Genomic DNA, 19,626 nt, shown 5'->3' on the forward strand with positions numbered 1-19,626 from the left:
GTATATATTTAGACTACAAAAACCCTAGTAGGGTTTTGTCCTGTCAGATCCAGTTCGGATTTTATGGCCACATCTAAACCGGGCTAAATCTACACTTTTTTGCATTTATCAGGCCTTTATCTCAGAAACGAATAGGAATTTGGCCTTGCTGTCGTTAGCCCTAAACTAGTAGAACTTATCTTATGGAAAAACCACATAAGAAAAACTCCATCTAGGGCATCAAAATCTATAAAATTTTACATAATTGCTGAAATTCTGGTCGGTATCGGCTAAACTATTGGGAGTTGGACCAAATCTTCCAAATAAAGTTCTCAACAATTCTTTAGAACATTTTGAAACTTTAAAATGCTTACTTCATGTTGTTTCAGCGGTATTTTGCATCATATCTTTTGCAACACGTATTTCAAACACAGTTCACACCAACAGTTTATTCTCGCATTTCGGATTTCACTACATTATTGACATTTTTATTAAATCGTCGTTGAAAAATGTACTGAAAACAACGGGTTAGAGTTATTTTACAACAATGACATGTTCTGAAGAGTTGTGAATTACATTCCTGGGAATATTTCTCCAAAAGAAAATATTCAGAAAAAATTAAAGGTTTTGGAGATACGGTGCGAAATGTATAAAAATTGTGGAATTTTTGCATATATTTTGAAATTTGAGGCAATAAATGTATTTTTTCATGCTTATTATTTTTCCAAATATTTTATTCTTGTCCTTATCTACAAATTTGCTTCAGCGGTCGGAAGAAGATTCGCATTGGTTTCAGAGATATAGCCCCGAATTTCTATAAAAACTCAATATTTAGCATTTTTAGATGGGGCCATAAAATGCGAGCTGGATCTGACACAACAAAAACCAAAAAGGGTTTCTTTTCGTTTGGATCTGTACTTTCAAAAAATACTCAGTTCGAATTGTTTGCACAAGATCACCTTAAAAATGTTGCACAGTGTTATTGGTGTCAACCCAACTACCCAGCAAAATTAAATGGAAGTGATTCCATGTGAAATCATGATTTCACTGGTTCTTTTGCATGAGTGCGAAAGGAGTCGTGAAAGATCCCATCTTTTTCATCGAATTTTCATGAGTGCAATTGAAGTCGTGAAAGGTCCGATCTTTTTCATCGAATTTTCATGAGTGCAATCGAAGTCATGAAAGATCCGATCTTTTTCATCGAATTTTCATGAGTGCAATTGAAGTCGTGAAAGATCCGATCTTTGTCACAATATTATCATGAGTTCAAATAAATTGATAAGTAACCGCACAATAAATTATCAAATACTCATATACCCGAATAATTGTGTACTTGCAAAAGTAATTGTTAAAATGAAAATAAAAGTCAGATGAAAGTGGTCGATAGTGGCAAAATTTATATATTTTAATTAAAAATACAATGTAAATTGATATAAAACAAAAGAAAAATATATTTTGTGTTTGGAAACCTGTTTCGTTTTGTGGACATTAAAAAGAAGTATGAAAAAGACCCGGTCTATAAACCACGAGCTTCCCCAGCCGACCAACACCGATATAGTAAAACATATCGAGCTGCAATTATTGGGTTGGTTGGGCCATGTTAACAGGATGGATAAAGATGCCACCGGCATATGAATACGAGCCATTTGACGTTATGCGACCCGAGGGAACAAAACTCCAATGGAAAGATCACGATATCACAAGCATGGCATGCAAAGTGAGAGAAGCAAAGTAGGAGATCGGTAAAATAAGTATAAAAGAGACCATAACGTGGTAACTATTACAGGATAAGCTTTTTCTTTTGAAATAAAATAACAGAATTCAAATTTATACTAGATTTCCCAAACGATGAGCTTGGTTCAGAGATTGACACATAATTTATCGAATATTGGAAAAACGGAACCCCCAAGTTGAAAGAAGTATCTTGCAGCCATCAGAAGAGATAAATATGATATTGCAGATTAATGTAATATATAATTTTGAAAATTACATACAAAATAAAGAAAAATAACATCTGGCGATACAAATCATCTGCGCATTGTATTCTTATTAATTCAACAAATTACATAATTGTATTGCGAATTTTATTTCTGATTGGCAAAAATCCGGATCCAAAGCATTGGTGCAAGAAGCCATGACGAGGAACTGGTGCAAGAAACCATGACAATGAACTGGTGCAAGAAGCCATGACAATGAACCGGTGCAAGATGCTATGACAATGAACTGGTGCAAGATGCCGTGACAATGTACTGGTGCAAAATGCCATGACAATGAACAGGTGCAAAATGTCATGACAATGAACTGGTGCAAAATGCCGTGACAATGAACTGGTGCAAAATGCCATGACAATGAACTGGTGCAAAATGCCATGACAATGAACAGGTGAAATCAGGTGTCACTCCCTTGTAAATTTCATCGGTGATTCACCTAAATTTGCACTTATGACAAGTCACTTGAACCCAGAAAAATTAAATGGAAGTGATTCCATGTGAAATCATGATTTCACTGGTTCTTTTGCATGAGTGCGAAAGGAGTCGTGAAAGATCCCATCTTTTTCATCGAATTTTCATGAGTGCAATTGAAGTCGTGAAAGGTCCGATCTTTTTCATCGAATTTTCATGAGTGCAATCGAAGTCATGAAAGATCCGATTTTTTTCATCGAATTTTCATGAGTGCAATTGAAGTCGTGAAAGATCCGATCTTTATCATGAGTTTAAATAAATTGATAAGTAACCGCACAATAAATTATCAAATACTCATATACCCGAATAATTGTGTACTTGCAAAAGTAATTGTTAAAATGAAAATAAAAGTCAGATGAAAGTGGTCGATAGTGGCAAAATTTATATATTTTAATTAAAAATACAATGTAAAATGATATAAAACAAAAGAAAAATATATTTTGTGTTTGGAAACCTGTTTCGTTTTGTGGATATTAAAAAGAAGTATGAAAAAGACCCGGTCTATAAACCACGAGCTTCCCCAGCCGACCAACACCGATATAGTAAAACATATCGAGCTGCAATTATTGGGTTGGTTGGGCCATGTTAACAGGATGGATAAAGATGCCACCGGCATATGAATACGAGCCATTTGACGTTATGCGACCCGAGGGAACAAAATTCCAATGGAAAGATCACGATATCACAAGCATGGCATGCAAAGTGAGAGAAGCAAAGTAGGAGATCGGTAAAATAAGTATAAAAGAGACCATAACGTGGTAACTATTACAGGATAAGCTTTTTTTTTTGAAATAAAATAACAGAATTCAAATTTATACTAGATTTCCCAAACGATGAGCTTGGTTCAGAGATTGACACATAATTTATCGAATATTGGAAAAACGGAACCCCCAAGTTGAAAGAAGTATCTTGCAGCCATCGGAAGAGATAAATATGATATTGCAGATTAATATAATATATAATTTTGAAAATTACATACAAAATAAAGAAAAATAACATCTGGCGATACAAATCATCTGCGCATTGTGTTCTTATTAATTCAACAAATTACATAATTGTATTGCGAATTTTATTTCTGATTGGCAAAAATCCGGATCCAAAGCATTGGTGCAAGAAGCCATGACGATGAACTGGTGCAAGAAGCCATGACAATGAACTGGTGCAAGAAGCCATGACAATGAACCGGTGCAAGATGCTATGACAATGAACTGGTGCAAGATGCCGTGACAATGAACTGGTGGAAAATGCTATGACAATGAACTGGTGCAAAATGTCATGACAATGAACTGGTGCAAAATGCCGTGACAATGAACTGGTGCAAAATGCCGTGACAATGAACTGGTGCAAAATGTCATGACAATGAACTGGTGCAAAATGCCATGACAATGAACAGGTGAAATCAGGTGTCACTCCCTTGTAAATTTCATCGGTGATTCACCTAAATTTGCACCTATGACAAGTCACTTGCACCTATGATTCAACTCATGATCTGTCATCGAACATTTTGCTGGGAACCTATGATTCAACTCATGATCTGTCATCGAACATTTTGCTGGGTAGGTTGTCGATAAACGTGTTATCGATCAATGTTTTTTAAAACTTGTGAACTCTATTAAATCCAAAAGGCACAATTCGCCAAAAAAAAAAAGACTATTTTAAAGTGATAAGTTCAGTGGAATTATTTTTTGATGATTAAGAAAATGTACAGGACATGACGTCTATTAGAAGAAATTCGAAGGACAAGTCGAATCCATTGGAATTGCCCTCTGTACTGTATGTTGAGGCTCATGTTGGAATGATCTGTATGATCAGTAAATTATTTTAGGTTTAAGGCGTATTTTCGATTGCCAAAGGATGCCGTAGTTTACATTGTGGAAACGTTAAGGGATGACTTTAAAGTCAGTTACAGATCAACAGCAATACCCCCACTTTTAAAGGATGCAGTAGTTTACATTGTGGAAACGTTAAGGGGCGACTTTAAAGTCAGTTACAGATCAACAGCAATACCCCCGCTTTTAAAAGGGGGTTATCATGAATGAAATTTCCCCGTGAGTTTCGTCTTTCCGCCGTTGCAACTTAAGGGAGAAAGTGAAACAATTCACGGGGAATTGCCGTTCATGATAACCCCCAAAGTGTGCGCTGCGTTGAGATTTTTTGCGGAGGGAAGTTTCCAAAAGTCCCATGGCAATGATTACAATAATTGCATGGCTCAATCTGCATTGTCGAACGTATGGAAGGAAGTTGTCCACTTGATAGAGGACAAATTGTATCGTTTCGAAGTTGACGGAGGAGGAAAAAAGACAAAACAAAAATCATTTCTATTCAAAAACGAAATTCCCTGGTGTAGTCGTCGGCTGTATCAATTAATATTTCAAACTGTTGTTTTGTTGTTATTTTCACCATAGTTTTGATACACAAAATTAATTAATCATGCAAATAATCAACAATTGTTAAGAAAATGTTTTTTTCATTTCAATTTTACTTCTTGTTTCTTCGAAAATATTCACTGCAACTGAAAATAATTGGTTGCTGAAAAATAGCCGGTTCGTCAACTGAGATTCGCAACTTCAGTTGAAGGTTGCCATACATAAAGTAATTTTGACAACTGGCAACTCCACTCAACGATAATTGCTATCGATAATCGACCCCTTCGTCTCCTCACGAAAGTGATCATCGATGCTTCTCTGGTCGTAGCCTTTGCAATTGGGGCGGACAATTTTCCTAAGTTTGCAAATTTCTACATTGCATGTCGCAAATATGGAAGTTCATACCAGAACAACAAAGCTAAGGACAGAATGATAGTGGATTCTCGAAACTGTTTTTTTTTATTTTCAGCCCAATTACGATTGAAAATTCCGTGCGGAATTTCTCTCTTTTCCCTTATTTGCTATCACAAACAAAAAATCCACACTGAAAAAAATTCCGATGGAGAAAAAGTAGGTATCATGAACGCTCTCAAACATATGTTTTCCTCCAAAAAAAATCTCCCTTGCAAAACTGAAGGGAGTTTACAAAAAATCTTAACTTAAGATGTCAAAATTTGACATAAATTCAATGCAATTGACACATTATGTTACCATCAGCTGGGCTAGCTGGGCTGATAATGTTACCTTCTTATTGTATCGTGGTCCATATTTACATTAGACAATTTTCCTTGCGGCAATTATCAGTTTATCGGCGAGAGAGGGTGTTGAGAGGCAAAAGGTTACCACATGCCTCACCTCTCTCTCCATCAAACAGACAATTGCCGCAAGGAAAATTGCCTAATGTAAATATGGACATATTTACCAGGTCACAAAGTGATAAGCAACGGACGCCTGTGGCGGGTTACTCACCACAAAGCAATCGACGTACGCAGAAGGAAATACCAATGGCTCGGACACACCTTACGAAAGCCGAATGGCGACGTTACACACGTTGCTCTGGAAGGGAATCCAAGGGGTACAAGGAAGAGAGGAAGGCCTAAGACAACATGGCGCAGAACAATATGTAATGAAAGTCCCAGTCCACACTAGAGTGATTTCAACGAAATAATTTCACGAAATTAAAAAAAATAGGCGTTCTTAGATAGGGTTCCGCACTACAGCAATTTCATAAAATTACTTCAGTATGGAATTCGATCTAAGAATGACTAATTTGATGAAATTATTTCTTTGAAATCGCCCTAGTGTGGACCGGGACTAACGTCCAAATCGTTTAATGAATTACGATATATTACCCCGGTTAAAACCGGATAAACCCAGTGGGGGTTTGGGTTTCAAATGTCAATTCCATAGAGCAAACGTCAAATAAATCCCCATAAAGAAGTTCTTGCAACTACTTGGAAGTTCTTCTCAGTTCTCTTTTACTGAACAAGTTTGTTGTCGAACAGCATTTTGTAAAAGTTTGTACAAACTTTTGAGTTATCGTACAGACCTATAGTTTTGTTTCTTTACTTTTTTAATGGTAAAAGAGAAAACTGTCAAAAATGATCTCTCATGATCAGTTTTACCAGAAAAGTAAATTTATAATAAAAAAAAACCAGTGAAATTTATGGTCTGCTCCAGAACTGCAAGAATTTTTACTATACTACTTTCCGACAACATAAAGGAAAAATTGTTATCGTAGTAAAAATTTGTAGATTCTTGCTGGAACAGGCATCTACATATACAATGTATCTGGAACACAAAAACTTGCAGAAGGTATCATGAATAAAAACTATTTTTGTTATATTTGACCAAATATAAATCGAAATCAGAACGAAAGATATTTATTTGAACTTTTATCTTAACTTAATTTCATTTTCTTTCTTTTTAATAAATTAAAACTACCATAAGATGTATAATTGTCCGTAAGGAATGGTATGTAAAATGCTCGATAAATTCGATGTGATTTATCTTGTATTAAAAATGGTAAACTTTTCAATATTGTCCAGTCTTTGGTGCGTTTCGAATAGCTAGGCTCGAGTTCGGTATATTTGCCCTCATCGAAATCGATTAAGAAATGACAATCCTCATAGGGGAAATACATGCGTTCATCCTCTTGATTCATATCATTGAAATATGGATGGATTATCTGCGTAGCATTATCACCTTCAGCATAATATGCTGGTAACATGCCTTTAAATTCCGATTTCAGAAAACGAAGACGGAAATTCGATGCCGGGAAGAAGAAACTTCCAGGATAGCGATACCAATCCTTGCCAATACATACATTATATATCTGATTTTCTCTATATTCATTGGACGTTTTAAATTGACTTAATTCCATCATAAGATCCATTGGAGCATGATAATTACGATACAAGGCAAATACACGCGATAGGCCTGCAACGGTGCTTATAATCATTATTATTATGGCTATGAACATTGTGTGATCCAAATAATGAGTTGTTGTGCTTGAATTTTTCATCTTAACAAGCAGTGTTTTGAGACGGAAAAATATACGCTGGAACACATCGACGGTAATGGCACCACACAACGATATTAATGGATATACGGGAAACAAGAATCGTTCCTCTTTATGTGGCTGGGCAAAAAATACTACAAGCCATAGATAAAATGGTGCCAATGTTATGTAGCGTGGAAAATTCAGAGTAGAACTAGATTTGGCTGGGACTACAAAGTAATCAATTATCAGCATTATGGGGGTAATTAAAGCAAGGATCTGGAAGATGTAAAAAAAATTAGATTATAGATAATGTGGAAGGAAGGACACTTCACTTACCCATACTATGTTGAAATTTAAAAATCCATTAATCAAATAATAACTTAGGGGTTCTGTACCAAATATATTCGGTCCATGACTGGTAAATACATTGTACAGAACAATATTTAAGGGAGCAAATGTAATTTTACCAAAATACGAGGAGTCAATCACAATCATGGGTATAGCAATTGTCACAAAAGAAATGCCGGCCCATAAGAAGAAGGTACGGAACATACGCTGACGTACTAACATATCCAAAGCAATTGGAAGACCTATAATTGCTGAAAAAGGCCAACCCAATAGAGCTGCAATGGCAACAAAGAAAATTGCCAAAGGATATTTCTTTGTCCACCAAGCTGCCAATGCCGAGCAACCAAAATACATGGCAAACGAAGAAGGCAATAGGGCGGTACTGGATATGAACATGCCAACGCTAAATAATTGGAAAATAAGCCACAGCCGACCAATGTGTATACCAAATTCCTGACAAATGGATCTAAGGGAATATTTATTTATCAGAGTAATCGTAAAGGACATCATATGAAGGTACTTACTTGTACATAAATCTTTCCATTACTGCACAGCCAAAACCCAACATACAGCGTATCATGTAAAATATAAGTACGGGGCTAGGATGGAAAATCTTTTGGTATATCCAGCCAGGGACACCTTGTAGCAATAGATAGGTATATGAACGTAAGGCAAATTGAGGGCTATATTCCCACGTCTGCAATCCGTGTCCATTTATAATATAATTTAGGGGTTCCCAATAGTTGTAGGTCTCATCACAGTCTGAGATGTAAGCCCAGATGGCACTGCATAAACGCGCACTGACAAAAGTCTTAAACGCCACAGACGGCACCACATTTGATTTATCCGATACCGATGTGTTTTCGCTAACGGATGATTTCTTCAATGTGCTAATTGTTTGTAATAAATAAATTAAAAGTGTCATAAAGCCGGTTCTAGTATATCTACTATATGTAACTCCATCCACCTTACCTTGTTTTTTTATTTTCTTTCTTTGGCACTCCTACACTTGGTAGCTTCTTTGGTGGTTTCCTCGAAACTGCATTTTCCTGTTTATTGGCATTATACCTTGCCTTGGGAGGAGCCATTCTGAATGAATATTAGAACCACCTTCCTTATTTCCATGAACTTCTCCGACAACAACAAAAATACTGTAGACGTGAAATTTTGTTATCAATCAAATAAAATGCAAAACAGTGTTACCATTTTATTTGAAATGCAAAATGACAATGACGAACAGTGGTCGAAATACCGTATCTAGCGGCGCTTTATTAATAACTTCAAAACTAATTGAGACAACTTCCTGAAATTTTTGCAAAAAAACCAGTCTGTATTTTAATAATATGGATTTTTTCATTTCCAATTTGTACCAGTTTCAAGCAAGAAAATTTAGAAGGTAAAGTAGATGCAAGAGACACAAAAACAACAAATGCCCTCTTGTTGTACACTTATGGCCTGTTCCCGTACTTTATAAAGTGGTAAAAGTCGTAAATGATTTTCATATAAATGTTGTGTACGGGAATGCACAATGTGTAAATAAAAGTGGTAAAAATTGTAAAAACTGTTTAGTTCTGGAACAGAGCTTTAAATGTCAAAATGTGTTACGTTTTTGTTAGAGTTGTATAGTTCATGAACGAACTAGTTCAATTAAACGATTTATTCAAAAGATCGTATGAACTAGATCAGCCGATATAGTTCAATAGCTCGCTGAGCGCCGACCGAAAGATTCACGAAGAACGATCAACGAACGAACGATTCACAATCTAGTTCAGCATGTCATTCACTTATGAATAAAGTGACGCCGTCTTCTGTGCTAAGGGGTAGTTTACACTATATGTAAATGTCATATGACATGAAATTTTCCATCATCATATAGTCGCTAATATGTGCAATATTGGGGATTTTCCTTACGCCATTTACTTTGTGCGTCCACACCAGCAAAAATGTAATAAAATTACGTCTCCACATTGCCTGCCTGGGTAGATATGGAATGTTTTTATTTCGTGTCATATGACATTGATAGTGTAAACTACATCTAAGTGGTGCCTTCGTAATGAAATTAGTTTATGTTTTGGATCAATGTGAAGTGTCAACCCCCATTGTAATAAAACTTTTATTAGGTTCATTATAAAAGTAATTTCTACATAAAGAACATTTTTGACGTAACATATCCCAATATATCGAATCCATTACCTATGTCCCAATTTACATTAGGCGAGTTTACTTGCGGCAATTGTCAGTTTTTGGGTGAGAGAGGGTGTTGAGAGGCAAAGGGTTACCAAATGCCTCACCTCTCTCTCCATCAAACTGACAATTGCCGCAAGTAAACTCGCCTAATGTAAATTGGGACTAGACAACGGCGGTGCTCAAAATATTTTGTGCTTTATGCTTTGTTTACATTTACGAAATCCACTCGATTTCAATTGTCAATTCCATTGCTTAAACGTCAAATGAAACCCAATGGATTTCAGATGAGTTTTCATTTGTCGTATACGCAAAGGAATTGACAGTTGAAATCGAGTGGATTTCCTAAATGTAAACCAAGCATTAGTCTCTCTGGGCGAGCCATTGCTTTGCTAAACCACGGCAGATGAGAAAAAATGAGAACATATGTATGTTGTTGTTGTAGTCACGATAACGTACAGTCAACCAAATAAGTCAACATACACCCTATAAATCTCGGGTTTTAAGGGTAAGGAAGCATTGTTATTAAAATCCAAGTACATAGCTCTATCTCATATCCCTAATAAACAATATTACATACAACAAAAATATATTCCATAATACGAATGACGGTAAACTCTATAAAAATTAAAAATTAATAGTGAAAAAGTGTACATACACCCAATGAAATAGTCAGCCCCATGCACTATAGGTAATTTGCCCAGTTTTTGGGGCAAAAAGTCGATTTTGCAACATTCAATAATAATAATTTTTTAGTTGGCATTAAAAAAATAACATGTCAAAATTTATTAATATGAATGATATTTTTCAAAATAGCGTTATTATCGCGGTTTAAATTGCAGTCAAATTGAGAATTTCGAAGAAAAACTAAAAAAAATATATATTGTGAGGCATATTTCAATGTATTTAAAACCGCGGAAAAATAAACCAAATATAAATATATGTAAAATGGAATAGATTGGCAATTGCGAGAGGAATTTATTTAATATATAATATAGCTTAAACATTTTGGGTAGCGACCAAGAAACACAAATAGTCAGAAATAAATGTTTTATTTTTCTTAAACTCACTTCATGTAGACTTATACTAAATTGGCCGTGTTTGGCCGTGATTTTGCAAGCTAGAACACATTACTGAAAGTCTTCTGCATTGGTATTAATAGGTTTCAAAACCCGATTTTACCCGTTTTTTGATATTTATAAGATTTTTTTAGGTTACTTCTCAATAAAAGGTCTTAAAATTGTGGAAGTTTGGTTTGAGGAAATAAATAATAAATAGAAGAAATATTGTTGTTTACAATTTCGTTGCAAGTAAAATAAGTAATGGCGACAAATTGTTCGGTATATCCGTGGTTTTCTATAAACGGTGCGGCAGTAGTAAGCTTTATTTTATCTCTCTTTTACATATTAACCATTGATACGGTTTAAAGGAGTACTAAACTCATATTTATTAACACATATTCAAAAAATATACAAAACTGTAGTAACAATTCGTTGGAAAATCTACTCGCGGGGACAAAATTGGTGTTACTTACTACCGTGATCGTTTTCATCAGTTTGTTGTGTATAAGAAAACTAATGAAAATGGCATTGGAAGAAATAGCTTTGTTCGTTATATACGTAGTTGCTTATAACCGTTGTTTCTTATATCCGAATTTATCTGTAAAAATATTTGTTTTATTTCACTTTTACACATAAATAATTTAAAAAGTTAAAAAATCCTTTAATTCCGCTGTTATTAATTTTTGTCTCAAAAACAGGGCAAATTACCTATAGCGCCATGGTACAATCATTAATAATAATAATTACCCAGCAAAAAAAAAATGGAAGTGGTGCAAGTTGGAGTGAGGATTTCATTACATGCATGGATGCGCTTCCAGTGGACTAATGAAAAAGGCAATCCTTTTCCTCACATTTGGATTACATCCAACAAGCACTTTTATGTATAAACGATAAAAAATTCAATTTTCATTCAACAAATGAAATTAAAGTAATACGGCGTTTATATTATAGTTTTTTGCAGGGTTAACCTTCTTTATGAGGATTTGTTTGAAGTATATACAATGGAAATGACATTTGAAACCCAGACCCACTGGGTTAACCTTGTTATATATAAACGGCCTATAAGAATAAAATTAAAATGTCTTATTAATGGCCCGTTCCCGTACTTTACAAAGTGGTAAAAGTCGTAAACGATTTTCATACAAATTTTGTGTACGGGAACGCAAAACTCGTAAAAGTGGTAAAAATTGTAAAAATGGAGTGCTTCCTAGCTGCGTGCTGCGGAAGCAAAATGGAGTGCTTCCTAACTGCGTGCTGCGGAAGCAAAATGGAGTGCTTCCTTTCTGCGCGCTCCCTTGTAAAATTCACTGAGGAATTCATAGAAAAAGAAGCACTTCGTGACACTTGCACCAGTGATTTAACTGCTTCCGTGGATGCAAACTTTTTGCTGGGTATTTTTCCTCTTTGTTTTCACAACAATTAGGGCACGCAAGGTATGAAAAAGACCCTTCAGTGCTGCCAAATTCAATGATTATTTTTCTCACATTATTCATGATAGGAGGAATATTCTCTCGAGAAAAATCTATTCCGCGAGAGTTGCATTCCGCAAGAATATTCATTATTGGGCTGTTTATTTTACAAATAAAAACATAATGGCGAATATTACATTACTCTCTTCCTATGTATACCACATTAAAATCCAACACCTAATTTTTATTTATTTCGACTCAATAATGAATCAAATGAGGTTAACATTCACTCAAAAATGTTCCTCACAGCCTATTTTTAAACGCTACCAATTTTATTCATACATTGATACTTACATATCGTCACCATAAATGCCCGAAGACGTAACCCACAAAATCAAAACATTACAGGAGAAGTAAAAAACGTTATGAAATGAAAAACTGTTTTATGGAATAATTATCCTAAGAGGTCGAGTATTTGGGATATTATCAATCCTATACGAATGGGGGTAATTAATGAAGCCAAAACCACGGAAACAGTTCGTTTTGGGATCCGTCATTACAACAAAATCTGCAATAATATCACACTTTCCGAAATGCCTTTTCTTAAATAGGAACGTTATTTTTGAACGTAGAAGCTTAACATTTTGCCAGAGCATGTATTTTAGCTTTATGTATCGGATCCCATCAAAAAACTAATCTCGATTTGCGTGTGGGTTACGTCTTCGGGCATTTATGGTGACGATATATACACATGAGATTAACCACAAACCAACATATTCAAATGCAATAAAAGCTACTTATCTGGGACGCATACCATGACGTCCACCCAACTACTGGCAAGCTAGTGGCTCCTGTCATAAAACTAGCCTTATCAAAGAACGAATACCGTTAACACTTTAAACATTAACAATCTTGCCTTTGAATTTTATCAATTCCAGAACAATTGATAAACATCTCCTATGTTTGTGTTCATCACACGGCTATATTGTTCCATGCTTTTCAATGGCATCGTTTTCCAAAATACCGGTATTATTGACAAGGACATCGATTTTTTACGTTTTACATCATGTTCATTGGTCATATGGGCCTTTACCAGAAGCTGTTCCCGGTCTTCTATGGGGACAATATGAAGGCGTGGTGGACCATACCTACAATCAGGTGGAAAGTTTAGCACCCCAACGAAGACTAAATACAACATTTCAGTCATTTCAGTGGAATATTGAGGCCACAACCTTCAAAATACCGAAAATCGGGAGGTACCGTTCTATGGGGGCTATATTAAGGCGTGTACATGTACCGAGACATTTCTGGGGGAAAGTCTTATACCACCAAAGACGAAGACTAGATACCAAATTTCAGCCATTTCAGAGGAATATTGAGGCCCCAAGCTTCAAAATACCTAAAATCGGGAGGTACCGTTCTATGGGGGCTATATTAAGGCGTGGACCTATACCGACAAAATTCATATGGAACGTTTGATGTCCCAAATGAAGACACCAAATTTCAGCCATTTCGGTGGAATATATTGAGGACACAACCTTCAAAATACAGCAACTCGGGAGGTATCGTTATATGGGCGCTAAATAAAGGCGTGGGCCTATACCGACAAAATTCTGGGAAAAAGTTTTATACCCCTAACGATGACTAAGTTCCAAATTTCAGCCATTCCCGTGTGATAATGAAGCTAAAACCTTCAAAATACCGAAAATGGGGTGGTACCGTTCTATGGGGGCTATATCAAAACGTGGACCGATATATAGCCCATTTGGAATACCAAACATCCTAGGAGTAATAGAAACTTCCTTACCAAATTACAAAGCTCTATCATAAAAAATTGCGAGCTGTATCTTGATTTCATTGTTATATCGACTTTATCAATAATATGAAAGCTTTATAGGGTCTCCGATGAATATTTCGTTATTGTTATATCGACTTAGAATTTTATGGGCCGATTCCGTAGAGCGAGGCGAGTCGTGCCGCGTTGCCAGTTGCAATTTTTCCATTACGTATGGCAAAAGTCGCACGACGACGTCAAATTTTGTCGCCGTAATGTTAATTTTCCGGCGACAACAAATTAGCTGTCGCCGTTCATTTTTACTAACGAATAAAAATAAAATAAATAAAAATAACTTGTTATCGACGATTATTTTCTATCGCTGTACGTAGTGCATTTTTTAAATTTTGTCACAGAGACGATAGACGACGCGACATGACTCGCCTCGCTGTACGGAATCGGCCCATTACCCTGATCAAGAAGATGTATGCTTTATAGGGTCTCCGATGAACATTTCGATGTGTTACAAACGGAACGACAGTTTTAATTATACCCTCCATATTATGGTGGAGGGTATATATAACATATATGAGAGAAATCGCCCTTGTCTCGTATGGGATGTTGTGGAACAGTTTTTTTGTTGTTGTATATATAAAATATGAAATTGAAATTAATGGTTAATTTGTCGTCGCTTCTCAAACCCATACACAAAATTATTTCAAAATTCTTTATTAATTATTGCTTAATAGATTCGTAATACGTATGGGTACATATTCAAAAAAATACAATGTAATAAATGCAAAATAAGGACATCAAAATTCCACTTCAAATTTTTTTCTGTTTTTTATCATAACGCTCACCCAACAAAAAAAAAGAAAAAGAAATACAAAACGTTCTTTAATCTATCTGGGACACATGGCATGACGACCACCATCAACAGCTAAACTAACACCGGTGCTAAACGAAGCCAGCTCACTGGCGAGGAAACAAATGGCATTAGCCACTTCATCGGCAGTACCCGGGCGACCTAGAGCATGTGTTGTCTTGGAGTGTTCCAAAAATTTTGCATATGTTTCAGGATCCATGCCACCACGTTTATGAAGATTAGTAACGGTAACACCAGGGTTGACACAATTTACTCTTACTCCCTTTGCAGCCAATTCCAAAGCAGCACAACGTGTAAATTGATCTACACCCATTTTAGAAATATTATATGCCAAGACACCAGGGAACGAACGAATGCCATTAACACTGGAAACATTGACAATGTTACCTTTGGTTTTTATCAATTCCGGAACAGCCAGCATACTCAAATGATATATGGATCTAAGATTTGTATTCATAACACGATCAAACTGCTCCAAACTGGTGTTTTCAATTGTACCAGTTTCAATAATGCCGGCATTATTGACCAAAACATCGAGTCGTTGTTGTTTTTTCAACGTTTCTTGCCAAATACGTTCGGTTTCCTTTTCCTTGGAAATATCGCCCACCACCAATTGAGGAGTTTGTTTCTTTCCTTCGTTGGCACACAGCTTGGCCACCTTTTCCAAGTTTTCAACATTGCGACCATTTAGGGCAAGTGTGGCACCTAGTTGGGCAAATTTTAAAGCTGTAGCAGCACCAATACCCGATGATGCGCCACTAATTAGAACTACTTTGCCGGCAAAGTTCATGTTATCTGTAAAACAAAAAAATATTCTAAATTGATTTTGTTTCCAGAATTGCGTAATTTTGCTGTTTGTTTCTATGTACGTACCGCACTTTTCTCCACAATTATTTGAGATCGTCTGATTTTTTTTTTGTTTGTTTCTTTCTTTGGTGTATATTTTTATTATTTTTATAATTTGTCTCTTATCACTGTCTTCATCATCTGTCTCCTATTCATGTTTGTTTTGATTACTCAGTTGTTGAGAGGTGCTGCTTGCTTATGTATGGTAGCCGGTTTTCCGTGCAACGCATTCGGATAATGGTAAATATTTTCCATTCGGCAAATGTTAAACGGTGCTGTCCATTTTATTATCTCTTTTGATGACCAGACAGCACGCAACTAAAAGTTATGACCTGGGTAGGGGACCCTGTTGTGTCCTCTACCATTGAATTGTTTATGTCGAGAGATGTTTTGTGGGAGTCATTGTTGTCTTACTATCCTTGTTCAGTCTTCATCCACCCTACACAAGCGTCCGTATCTACTTAAATTAAGCACTTTGCGAAGATCAATTCTTTGTTAATATCTCTTTCCAATTAACTTTCAAAGTTATATATTTTATTTTTCCACCGTACCTCCTATACCCATATTTCCACATTAGAGTGTTCAATTTAATACAAATATTCCATTTATTTTACAAAACACATAGGGTACATATTTACAATAAACAAACAAAAAACGGACATTTATCTTGGACACATTGCATGGCGTCCACCATCTACAGGCATGTTGACACCTGTTATGAAGCTAGCCATATCACTGGCCAAGAAACATATCAGACCCGAGACTTCAGTGACTTCTCCGGCACGACCCAAAGCATGTGTGGCCTTACAATGTTCCAGGAATTTTTGATACGCCTCCTCATCCATGCCACCACGTTTATGCAACTCCGTAACAATCACACCAGGACACACGGAATTGCATCGAACTCCCGCCGAGGCTAATTCCAAGGCTACGCAACGAGTAAATTGATCCACTGCAGCTTTCGAAGTAGTATATGCCAAAACATTGGGAAAAGAACGTATACCACATATACTTGATATATTAACAATATTTCCTTTGGTCTTTTTCAATTCCGGAACTGCCAACATGGTCAGATGATAGAGTGAACGTATATTTGTATTCATGACACGATCAAATTGTTCCAACGAAGTATTTTCGATGGTTCCATTCTCGATGATGCCAGCAGCATTTACGAGGACATCTAATTTGTGAAATTTCTCCAATGTCTCTTTGATTATGCGTTGTACATCACTCTCATTGGTCATTTCAGCCTTGATTTGCAAATGAGTTTCCGGGTTAAGGCATTTCGATGCAACTTCCTGGAGTTTTTCAACATTACGTCCAACCAAAACTATCTGAGCTCCAAGTTTGGAAAATTCTTGGGCAGTTGCAGCACCAATTCCAGAACTGGCTCCAGTAATAAGAACTACCTTTCCGGTAAAATCCATGTTGTCAGCGTTTTAGTGAACTGTTGAACTGACTGTTTGTGAATGGGGGAAGGGAATATAATCAAGTAGCTCATGGCAAACTTACCAAGGCAAATGTACTGGTGAAACAATAACAGCAAAAACCCTCTTGTTGTACACTTAAAATGTCAAAGTTTGTCATGTTTTTGTATGAGAATTCAAATTACAACAAATTATTTTGACATTTCAAATCCGATCAGCTTGGCTGTTGTATCTACCTTGGCAATTGTGCCGCAAATCAGCTGGAGTTTCGTTCCAGCAAATAAATGCGATTATTTGCGGTTGTAACGTAAACAAAACTTTTATCATAAATCATGATATGTCACAGGAATTCGGAAATATCCACACATCATAGTCACACATTTGGCCAAGGATAAATAGTAAAATAACGGACTTTAAATATGAAATAACATTCTGTAACCCTTTTGGCGTTTTATATTTATTTACAGTCAAGGCATATTGCAAAACACGCACTACGCTACATTACATTCCAATCAACTAACTACACAGTAATTGCCGGTATATGTACATATAAACACCCATATGTTTTATATATATGGACCAACTCGTATATACATACATACAGTATATAGCAATCACTTAAAAGATCACTTCATATCAATATAGACATGGATTTTTCTGGCAAGGTAGTTATTGTAACTGGAGCAAGTTCAGGAATTGGAGCTGGCGCTGCGGTGCATTTTGCCGAATTGGGAGCTCTCTTAACCATAGTTGGACGAAATGTTGAGAAGCTACAGGATACTTCCAATAAAATTAAGGCCATTAAAGGCCAAGAACCTCTACTGGTAAAGGCCGACATGACCAATGAAGATGACGTAAAACGTATTGTCAACGAAACCATTGCGAAGTATGGTAAAATCGATGTCCTTGTCAATAATGCGGGTGTTTTGGAAACCGGTACGATTGAAAATACCAGCTTGGAACAATATGACCGTGTTATGAATACAAACATAAGAGCTGTGTATCAATTGACCATGTTGGCTGTTCCGGAATTGATAAAAACCAAAGGCAACATTGTTAATGTTTCAAGTGTTAATGGCATTCGTTCTTTCCCCGGCGTACTAGCCTACAATGTCTCTAAAGCAGCCGTTGATCAATTCACACGTTGCGTTGCCCTTGAATTAGCAGCGAAGGGCGTTCGTTGTAATGCTGTCAACCCAGGTGTTATCATTACAGAAATTCACAAAAGAGGTGGCATGAATGAAGAAGCTTACGCCAAATTCTTGGAACACTCTCGTACGACGCATGCATTGGGTCGTCCTGGCCAAGTGAATGAAGTGTCGGGAGTTATAGCATTTTTAGCCAGTGATAAGGCTAGTTTTATAACTGGAGCCAGCTTGCCAGTAGATGGTGGACGTCATGCTATGTGTCCCAGATAAGAAGCTGTTATTGCATTTGAATATGTTCGTTTGTTGTTAAACTCATGTATATATAACATATGTATGTATCAATGTATAAATAAAGTGTTAGAACTTATTATGTGGGTTTATTTTTTGGATGAGAGTTTATTTACTTCATTTCATTCATTATTGAGTTCAAATAATGAATATTGTCCATATCAATTCTGGTTAATTTTATAATGTAACAAGTAGAAATGGGAACAAATTGAATACTCTACCAGCTGACGGAAAAAATCTGATTTTTTTTTAATTGTAAGCTTTTTCTAAGTAGCCGGCCTTCGGCCGGGGATTTAAGACTTTCTCCTATGGACAGGAGCCAATTTAGGGCACGAAAACAACATTTTTTTTAATTTAAATTTTTGTTCTTACTCTAACAAGGGAATTTTCGAAACTTCAGGGGCCCATATCTCGGGAAGTATGGACTTCCCCCAACAAACATTACATTTTTGTAATCAGGACGTAAAGATCTACCTGTGGTAAACATTTCAGATTTTTCCGCCAGCTGGTAAAGTATTCTATTTATGCCTAAAAATGTTCTAGCTTTGTCGACAAATACTCGAGCTCGAACCGAATACTGCGTTTACCAACACTTTGAATATTGTAATATTTCTTCGAATATCGAATATTAGATGAAATTCGAAGGTGTTGCTTATTGGTCCACTCCTTCCGGTATCTCCCCCACAAAAGTTCGAAAATATTCGCTAAAATAATACGCGCGATTTCTCATAGAAGTAGCAGCCGATTTGGTCCAAATTTTGAATCTCTAAATATTGTCGAAACATAGTTTATGTTCAAATTTGGGCCCTATCTGTCCAATGCTTGTGGTACCACCCACAGAAACCTTTAACAGTTTTGTGTGGTTCGAGGATTCTTTGGACATTTTTACCGAAGGTTTTCTAAGTGGCCCTGTTTACAGCGATATTATGTTTTTCGTAGACTAGT

At 36.2% G+C, this 19,626-nt stretch overlaps 4 protein-coding genes and 1 long non-coding RNA gene across 5 annotated transcripts; 2 read left to right on the forward strand and 3 right to left on the reverse strand.

Annotated features, from left to right (window-relative positions):
- The first annotated feature begins 4,001 nt into the window (after positions 1 to 4,001).
- LOC141390341 (uncharacterized) lies at positions 4,002 to 4,900 on the forward strand. Its single transcript, XR_012409328.1, has 2 exons — positions 4,002 to 4,214; positions 4,267 to 4,900. It is a non-coding gene; the product is annotated as an uncharacterized lncRNA (long non-coding RNA).
- Positions 4,901 to 6,641: 1,741 nt separating this feature from the next.
- Alg9 (alpha-1,2-mannosyltransferase Alg9) lies at positions 6,642 to 8,884 on the reverse strand. The gene is made up of 4 exons (XM_073966386.1): positions 8,631 to 8,884; positions 8,183 to 8,548; positions 7,647 to 8,124; positions 6,642 to 7,586 (listed from the first exon to the last, which is right to left on the reverse strand). Exons 1-4 carry the CDS (start codon positions 8,744 to 8,746, stop codon positions 6,708 to 6,710), a joined length of 1,839 nt encoding a protein of 612 aa, XP_073822487.1. The 5' UTR covers positions 8,747 to 8,884; the 3' UTR covers positions 6,642 to 6,707.
- Positions 8,885 to 14,799: 5,915 nt separating this feature from the next.
- On the reverse strand, positions 14,800 to 15,978 carry LOC141393399 (3-oxoacyl-[acyl-carrier-protein] reductase FabG-like). The gene is made up of 2 exons (XM_073966395.1): positions 15,846 to 15,978; positions 14,800 to 15,767 (listed from the first exon to the last, which is right to left on the reverse strand). The coding sequence occupies exon 2, from the start codon at positions 15,760 to 15,762 to the stop codon at positions 14,989 to 14,991; it is 774 nt and encodes a 257-aa protein (XP_073822496.1). The 5' UTR covers positions 15,763 to 15,767; positions 15,846 to 15,978; the 3' UTR covers positions 14,800 to 14,988.
- A 421-nt stretch (positions 15,979 to 16,399) lies between these two features.
- LOC141393418 (meso-2,3-butanediol dehydrogenase-like) lies at positions 16,400 to 17,245 on the reverse strand. Its single transcript, XM_073966415.1, has one exon. The coding sequence runs from the start codon at positions 17,243 to 17,245 to the stop codon at positions 16,481 to 16,483; it is 765 nt and encodes a 254-aa protein (XP_073822516.1). The 3' UTR covers positions 16,400 to 16,480.
- A 575-nt stretch (positions 17,246 to 17,820) lies between these two features.
- LOC141393408 (3-oxoacyl-[acyl-carrier-protein] reductase FabG-like) lies at positions 17,821 to 18,760 on the forward strand. The gene has a single exon (XM_073966406.1). It carries the CDS (start codon positions 17,893 to 17,895, stop codon positions 18,661 to 18,663), a length of 771 nt encoding a protein of 256 aa, XP_073822507.1. The 5' UTR covers positions 17,821 to 17,892; the 3' UTR covers positions 18,664 to 18,760.
- The last annotated feature ends 866 nt before the right edge of the window (positions 18,761 to 19,626 follow it).

Source organism: Musca autumnalis, unplaced genomic scaffold, assembly GCF_047663935.1.
Source record: "Musca autumnalis isolate F117 unplaced genomic scaffold, ASM4766393v1 scaffold_1, whole genome shotgun sequence".
Taxonomy (NCBI): domain Eukaryota; kingdom Metazoa; phylum Arthropoda; class Insecta; order Diptera; family Muscidae; genus Musca; species Musca autumnalis.

Coding starts and splice junctions, on each gene's coding strand:
- Alg9 (XM_073966386.1), bottom strand. CDS start 8,746: ATGGCTCCTCCCAAGGCAAGGTATAATGCCAATAAACAGGAAAATGCA. Junction 8,125..8,182: donor ATGGAAAGATTTATGTACAA/GTAAGTACCTTC, acceptor ATATTCCCTTAG/ATCCATTTGTCAGGAATTTG. Junction 7,587..7,646: donor TAAATTTCAACATAGTATGG/GTAAGTGAAGTG, acceptor TACATCTTCCAG/ATCCTTGCTTTAATTACCCC.
- LOC141393399 (XM_073966395.1), bottom strand. CDS start 15,762: ATGAACTTTGCCGGCAAAGTAGTTCTAATTAGTGGCGCATCATCGGGT.
- LOC141393418 (XM_073966415.1), bottom strand. CDS start 17,245: ATGGATTTTACCGGAAAGGTAGTTCTTATTACTGGAGCCAGTTCTGGA.
- LOC141393408 (XM_073966406.1), top strand. CDS start 17,893: ATGGATTTTTCTGGCAAGGTAGTTATTGTAACTGGAGCAAGTTCAGGA.